Genomic DNA, 8,000 nt, shown 5'->3' on the forward strand with positions numbered 1-8,000 from the left:
TCCCGCTCTTTAACAGCCCCTCCCCCTCGTTCCTGCGCTGTCCTCCTCTGTGCTCACAGATCCCTCGGGAAGCAGAGCAGTGGCCTGAGACGCCCTGGCAGAGGGTGGTGGCTGTGAGGTGGGCGGGGGACACTCAGCCAGTGCTCACACATGGCTACCAACTGCTGCAGTGCAGGCACTAGCCGCGTGTGCCCCAAGGCTCGGCCTTGTCCGCCCTCTGCCCACGGTCACTGCTGTGCCCAGCTCGCGCTCTGTGGCTCAGTGTGGGTACCCCCAGGCAGCCCCCTGCAGCCGAGCCCTCTGCCCTGCAATCTCTCCCCTCTTCCCCTTCCCGAGCCCAGTCCTGCCAGGCTGACAGGATGTGCGGGCAGAGGGCCTCCCTCCGGGGCCTGCTCTAGACCCCAAGTCCCCCTCTCCTGACCCCACAGCCATGGCTCTGCCCTCGCCCAGGTGCAGACCGAGCTCAGAAGGAAGTGGCGGAGCTGGTGTCCAAGCCGGGCTTCCAGCCGCGGGGACAGACTGTCCATCTCCAGGACCGGCTTGGAGGGCGCCCTGCACCTCCACCACGGCTCCTGCACTGCGTCCTTCCTGCAGACGGACACCTCGGTCATCTAAAGGGCCCGCCGGGTCTCGGGGGCGCCCGGTGGGATCAGCGCCAGCTCCGGGGGGCGGCCTTGGCTTGCCCCATGCAGATGGGGGCGCCTCATAACTGACGGGACTTTAACTGCTGTACAGCTGTGGCCTTCAGCCGATTCCATCCCTGACACACCATTTTCAAGGAGACTAGTGGAGACGGAGCGGCCCAGGCTCTGGGGGCCGGGACAGGGGATGTCTAACGCCAGCGCCTGTTCCTGGGAGCAGCTGGCCCGGCTTGACGAGAAGAGGCGACCTCTGCCTGCGTGACCCGCACCCCGGCCCCTCTTGTCTGAAGGACTTGAGCATGGAAGCCAGCTTGGGATGCCCTGAAACCCCTCTTCACGCCAGGGGGACCCACCCCTCCTGGGAACCCCCCCACCCCCACCCCTGGTCCCGCTCACACCTCAGCCCCGGGCTCTGCTCTCCCTGCCTCTGCACCCAGAGAGCCGGCCCGGCCCGAGCAGGGCGCCCAGCGGGTACCAGGGAGCAGCAGGGAGCAGCGTGTCAGCCCCTCGAGGCGCCTGTGCCCCTTGTCCACCGAGCAGACGCCATGCGGCACCGCAGCCCCTCCACCCAGCAGGCCTGCTCCGTGCCTCCAGGAGGCCCCTGGTCCCCCAGCCACTGGACACGGCGTTTCATCTGGTGGGAACAGGAACCTATTCTCTTTTTAATGAAAATACTCTTACAGTCGTTTTTGTTTAAACAGAGGATTATTTTAAAACAGTATAAAAAGGTACCGAGCATGTCTGTCCCTTGTCAGCAAAAGGCAGTGCTGGCTTCCAGTCCCCTCGGGCTGCAAACCTGGAGGCGGGGCTGGGGTGGCTGAGTGGCTCAGAGGACTGGGCAGAGAGTGGACGCCAGTGACCCACACGGTGCCGGGGCCACTTGTGGCACTGGCTGGCGCTCTGCTCATTGTCCCCGATATCTGGGGACATCAACCCCAAGGCCAGGCCTCCCCCGCTGCACCTCGTTCTCTGCCCACTTACAGCGCTGGTCCCCTGGGAACAAAGCCACGCGGCTTCTTCCTGTGCACCGCAGGCCCTGGCACGGTGCCGGTGACTGGCGTGCAGGGCAGAGGGCCGCATGGGCCAGGGAGTGGGGTGGACGTCCCCTCCGTGGGGCAGCACGGCGCTGTGTCCACACCACCCAGAGCGGGCCCCACTCCGCTGCCTGGCTGTAACCAGAGCCATGTGGCCGACTGGACAGCCAGACCGAGTCTAGCTGGAGCCATCAGGGGTGCTTGGGCACTGGACGTGCATGGGGACCCTGACGAGGTCACTGCCGTTTCCGTCGGCTGGCGTTCTCAGAGGCCGGAAGGGCCATGCTTTCCAGGGAAGGGAAGATGTGCTGGGAAGTGGATACTTACTGGAGGTGACCAGGTGACCACGGAGTCGACATGCCTTTTAAAATGTCCGTGTGCATGTCGCCACATGCGAACACTTCAGTGAAGTCTGCTTTCGTTCCTGGACGCGAGTGAGAAGCCACGCCGTTGAGTGCGTGCCCGTGACATCCGTGGGGGGAGGGGGTGCCTGGCTCGTCCGTGGCCTTTGGAAACAGCCCCCACAGGCATCTGTGCACCTGACAGGACACTTACTGGAGCGGCCAGCGATGGTGGACGTCCCTGCAGTGGGCACCCTGCACTCGGCACCCAGCGCCACAGAGCCCGAGAGCCTGCGCACGGGGCAGGCTGAGCACGCGTGTGCATGTGTACCTGTGTGCATGTGCGTGTCCCCATGTGTGTGCATGCACTTCCATGTGTGCACTGTGTGCATGTGTGCACGTTTCTGTGTGTGTGTGCCTCGTTTTCACCACAGGCAGATAAACCCTGTTTCTAATAAACTGCTTCGTTTCAAGAGGGACATGAAAATCCAGCTGCGGGAGGCCCACAGGCCTCATCCCCGCCAGCATCTCGTCCCGGTGCTTCAGGAGCAAACTGGGGACACCTGACAGCACGAGCCGGGTAGGGACAGGGGCGAGGGCCCCTCCTGTCCGTGGAAACAACAAGAACATTCCCTTCTTAGTGGAAACGCAGGTTTAAATGGCTTTTTGTCAGGTCACAAACGAGGCAGAGGAGTTCTGAAACCTCAGTCCAACAGGCCCCGGAGGGACGGGCTGAGCCCAGGGTCCAGCGCCCCTCCCCCTCTGCAGGCCGGTGCCAGAGCGATGCACAGGGTCCCGTTTCCCTGGCTGAGCAAACCTCCCGCCCTCTGCCTCCTCATGGAAACGAGGTCGAGTCGCAGGGGAGCTGCGCCCCGCTCCTGAGATGCGTTCCCGCTGCGCCACAGGCGCGTGCAGGGCTCCGGGCACCCGGCACGCTGGGCGGGCGGGCGCACTGAAAAACCTCTCCTGCGACACTCACGCTGCCCCGCGCACTCCGGCCGCCTGCGCGCCTGAGGGACGGCGGCGAGCAGGGTCACAGAAGGTGCTCGGTGATCTGGTCTAGAGCCGACCCCGCCCGCTGCCACCTCAGGGACGCACGTCTTTGTTCTTGGGGATTGGGGACGCGGCCGCGCGGCGCTGTGGGCGATGGGCGCAGTCCACCACATGGCCCTTTAAGAGGCTCCACTTGCTTGTGGACGTCACGAAGGATTTGGGGCATCTTTTATACAGAAAAGCGTTCTTTAGAATATGGAAAGAAAAGGACTCTCACGTCCTTTCTCTTCGCTGAAGGCTTAACAAGGAAAGTGGGGCGGGCAGAGGACAGCAGGGGGTCCCCTGGTGAAAAGAGCCCCACCTCCGCCTGCCTGGCACACAGAGCCAGACCAGCAGGCTGCCAGACACAGGCCCCACCCCCGGCAATTACTGGCATCTTCCTTGATTGTATTCAGCCCGTGGAGCAGAAGCAGCAACAGGGAAGATAAACATTAGGACGCAGTTAGAAAATAACAGACCAGGTGAGACTGACCTCTCCAAGGTTGAGGGTTTCACGTCCTCTTGTGCGGGAGGTCGTGGGTGACTAACTCTGAGAAAGCTCAAGAACTGGGTGTGCCTCAAAAACACATGCTTCCATGGTTTAAATAATCACCCCTACGAGTGTGAGGCTGTGATTTTCAAACAATAACATAATTACATTCAGATTTAAAGTGACACAATACACTAAGGCCCCATTGTACAGTGACTCATAATTCTGCAGATTTTTGCAGTGTGGGCTGAGCGTGTTCTCCCCAGTCTGTCTGCCGGCAGTGAAAAGCCACCTATTCCTCTGTGTTTAGCTCTATGGGAGCTGGGGACGTGTAAGGCCCAGCCTCAGAAAGTTTAAGTCCAGCTTTTGTATTTGTGTGCAGGGAACACACGCGATGCTTGAACAGGAGGTGTTTTCGTGGGAACAAATTTTCAGGTGTATGCTAGACACCTCCCCCCGACAGCCGGTCCCTTACTCGGCATTTTCTTCCCCTTTCATGATGTATTGACTTACATAAGAGTGTATCGAACAAGGGTCACTTCAAACAGCAGAGGTGGAGAGCTGGCAGAGATGTGTGTGTCTTCCAGCCCGGTCACCAACAGAAGGGGACTCAGAGATACCACTGCACCGTCAACTCCACTATCTAAAGAAACACTGGCTCACAAATGCCTTTAAAAACTACGAAGTAGTCACTACTTGGCATTGAAGAAAGCAAATGTCGCTTCTAAAACATAGAGAAAACTAAAGGCAAGAAAACAAAGTTCGTATAACAAAAGAAAAAAGCATGCCTAAGTTAAAACGATGAAAGGATTTTTAAATCAGACGTGATTTGAAGTCATTAATAAGTTAATTTCTCTGTTGAAAGATAAATTTCAGATTACATCTAAAAACTAAACCCAAAGACTCATAGATACAGAGAACAAACTGATGGTCACCACATGGGAGGGAGGGTGGGGGCCGGGTGAGAGAGAGGAAGGGACAGAGACAGATTGGTCGCGGATGTGAAGTACAGTAGGTAAGAATCTAATACCTATGGATGGTGCCAGGTGGTTACTAGATCAATTGGGGGATCACTTCATAAGTTATATAAATGTCTAACCACTATGTTGTGCACCCGAAACTAATATAATATCGAATGTCAACTGCATCAATCGATCGATCAATCATCCAAGTACATGCTATTTTAAAAACTCACACCTAAAATAAATAGCACTAATACTTTTCTATACTGACATACGGACAAAGTATTCAGGCGAATAGAGTGAAAAGTGATCTCAGGGTGGGAGGAGAGGGCGGTGGGTGGGTGGGGGACGGGGGATCACTCGCTGAGTCTCAGGATCATGTACTAGTCACTGTGACCCCCACTGTGTTTCTGCCGCCTGAGCCCCACCTCAGCACGCTGGCTGCACTGGGCATCGCCTGGGGGCCACAGGCAGGACCTGCTTTGCTCGGTGGGGTCTTGGGTCTGCCGTTCGCTTCCTTAGAGCTGAGAGAAGGTTCTCGTGCTTGGCAAATGTGGGAGTCAGAGAGTAACGGAAGCACGTCACTGGTAGAGTGCCCTCTCCCTGAAAATGCCACTAAAATAATCCTGTAGGACACCGAGCGTGCGTCACCTTGTGGAACCTGGGGATGGATGTCTCGGGGAGGGAGGCCAATGGCGGGTGTTTCAGAGGTCGGGTCTGGGCTGGGATGGGTGTTGGTGTGCGGTAGGGTCGGGGTGGGGTTGTGACAGTGTGGGGTGGTGGTCACAACTGGAAAGGGCTTCGGGGCTCTTGGAGAAGGTCTTACAGAGCTGGCTGTGCTTTTGAGAAGCTGTACTTCCTTCAGTGTGGGCTAGCCGAGTAACTATGGTTCAGACAAGTGGGTTTTCAGGAAGCGTTTGAAGCAAACAATGCCATCTGGGTTTCCTTCTTCATACGAAAGGCAGACTTCTCTTAGCCTTCTTTCTACCTGTTGCACCAAGTTACCTGGTAACACTGAAAGAAAAGCATTTTACAGCTCCTGCCATGGTGACTTGGAGCCCAGTCCCACTGAGACAGAGGCAGAAGGGGCCGCAGGCTGCAGGCTCCCGGGGCGAGGCCACCCACCTGCCCAGGCCAGCATGCGACGCACGCTACAGCACAGAGTGGCCAAACCTAACAGCCTTTGGGGGGGCAGTTGGTCCCCCCACACCTCCACTGGCGGAGGGTTTCGGGCTCCCAGCACTGGCGATGCTGGAGAGCGGCCCTTCCGGATCCCCTCCTGCAAGGCTGAGCCACAGACAGCTGCGGCACCACGTGCATGGCAGCCTCGAAGGCTCCAGATGTCAGGGAGCCCGCCCTGCTTCCTGTCCTAAGTGTCCCCACGGGGCCGGTCACACCAGAACTCACTCACGAATATGTGGAAATGGAGAATCAATATAAAGGGGAAATCAGAAATCGGACTGACAAGAATCCAGTGGACGTTTGATACTGGCGAGGTAGTCTCCTCCAGGAGCTGTGTCCCCAGGGCTGTCTGAAAACGGGACCCGGGACTGACCGTGGTGGAGGGGCGGTGTCCCTCGAGGATCACGCAGACACACGCAGGGACTGGGCACTGGCACTGCCGAGCCCGCCTCGGCACGTGGGGCCACAGCGGTCCTAGCGACAACAGGCACGAAGCAAGGACACTCCGCTGGCGGGCCTGGGATGAGAGGAGGCGGGGTCTGGGACTCTGGCTGCCTTGTCGGAAATGCCACTGGAGCCATCGTGTCCCTGACCTCTCAACCCCACGTGAGGCAGGACCTCTGTCACTTTTAGGGTAGGGAGATGAGGCGCCCTTGTCTGCAGCGTGGGACCCCGGAGCCCATGCGCCCAGTACTGTGCCCGTCCCTGAGGCCACGCCGAGCCTGGATGGTGGGCTTGGAGCTGCGGACGGACACATAGGGGACCTGGGCACTTCCGCACCAATGACCCACGCAGAGGCCTCCTCTGCGGACCGGCTCAGAGACGCTGGGTTGGGGAGAACGTCCCTGTCATGTGTGTGTGGTGAAAGTGTCTCAGACTGGCAAGCAGCAAGCGGTTCTGACTGCACTGTGAAGTGCCTAGGGAACGCGAGCTTATGTTCCAGCGGAAAACCGAGTTTTACAGGTTAAAGTTTTCATTAGAAATGAAGAAAAACGTGGGGAAATGAATACGGTTAGTTGTGGAGACAGGTTATGTCCCTCTGCACAGAGGCCCGTGGGGGGACCCTCAGTGAAGCCTCCAGCGGGCCCATGTCCTCCCGGGCTGCAGAGACCACAGTGGCTGAAGGCACAGTGTGGGCGTCAGAGCCCTCACTCTCGGGGGACACTTGGGAGCCGACCCCTGAAGCTGATGGGGCCCCGCATGTTCTCCAGTGGGAGTGAGTCCGTCGTGTGGCCTGGGCTGGCTCACGGGACAGGCCTGGAGCAAGAAGACCAGCTCTCCCCGGGGGCAGGTCAGCCTCCAACACGCAGGAGGAGCGCGGATGGTGCCAGCCGTGTGTGGAAGGAAATCGCAGCATCTACGTGTGCGCCAGGCGCTGGAGCGGCCGCCCTGGCGTCGGCGGCAAACGGCAGAGGAAGCTCCGCTCTGGGAAAGGTCACGTGTCCATCGTTCTGCACGCCAGAGTCGCTCACTAATGCACGTTTTCGTGGTGGATCGCGTAAAATCAGGTAATACATGTGACAACTCGAGGCTGCTCTAAGCATAAGCGGTAGTCTCAGAACAGAGCACATGGGTGACACTGTCCTCTGAAGATCGGGGGACACTACAGGGCAGCGCTTTATTTGCTGGGCGCACGGGAGCGGCACCCCAGTCGGCTGGGTTCTGTGCAGAATGCGTGTTCCATCTACATGGGCTCCCTGAGCTCGGTGGGGCAGTCCCCGCCCCGCAGCCCCCTAAAGAGCTTCCTGCAGAAGCAGCCGCAGCCTCTCCCGCTCGTCGGCCCCCGGCGCCACCCACTCCCTCCGCAGCTGCTGCACGTCCACGCCGCCCGACGCTCTGGCCAGCACCAGGGCCAGGGAGCTGCCGCTGGTCCTCTCCGGTTCGCCCACGACCACCATGGCCACCAGCCTGAAAGCAGAAGCACAGACGCTGTGACTCCGAGTCTCTCAGGTCACCCTCTCTCGAGGGAGGAGTGAAAAGGGAGCAAAGCTCTAAAAGTGCGACGACAGTCACAATGGTCAGAGTACAGATAAATGCACACAAACCTGTAGCAACTGTTTTGAAAACTTACTTCCGAGCGAGAGGTCTGCCTCGTGATCACCACTGAAGAGGACCAATGACGTGCTGCCTCATGACAGGCAATGGCACCTCTGGGTCCCCAGCCCAGTGCCCTGGGCTCCAGACCTGTCCACCCAGCTTGTTCTTCCTGGTGACCGGCAACGTCATCCACCCCAACAGCCACTGTCCCACGTCCCCGACCAGGCCCCATCTCTCATCTCACTGCGCCGCTCCTGCTGACACAGCCAGACCCCGGCACC

At 59.0% G+C, this 8,000-nt stretch overlaps 2 protein-coding genes across 2 annotated transcripts in view; one reads left to right on the forward strand and one right to left on the reverse strand.

The window, feature by feature from the left end:
- The window catches only part of VIPR2 (vasoactive intestinal peptide receptor 2), a 40,585-nt gene extending 37,720 nt beyond the window's left edge, over positions 1 to 2,865 (forward strand). The window contains exon 14 of the mRNA XM_015587633.2: positions 451 to 2,865. Within this exon, the coding sequence (XP_015443119.1) occupies positions 451 to 615 (165 nt within the window). The 3' untranslated portion in view covers positions 616 to 2,865. The remainder of the gene's footprint in view (positions 1 to 450) is intronic.
- Positions 2,866 to 6,637: 3,772 nt separating this feature from the next.
- Positions 6,638 to 8,000, reverse strand: part of WDR60 (WD repeat domain 60) — a 40,726-nt gene continuing 39,363 nt past the window's right edge. Inside the window, exon 25 of the mRNA XM_006904460.3 lies at positions 6,638 to 7,590. Coding sequence (XP_006904522.1) covers positions 7,416 to 7,590 — 175 coding nt within the window. The 3' untranslated portion in view covers positions 6,638 to 7,415. The remainder of the gene's footprint in view (positions 7,591 to 8,000) is intronic.

Source organism: Pteropus alecto, unplaced genomic scaffold (genome assembly GCF_000325575.1).
Source record: "Pteropus alecto unplaced genomic scaffold, ASM32557v1 scaffold320, whole genome shotgun sequence".
NCBI lineage: Eukaryota > Metazoa > Chordata > Mammalia > Chiroptera > Pteropodidae > Pteropus > Pteropus alecto.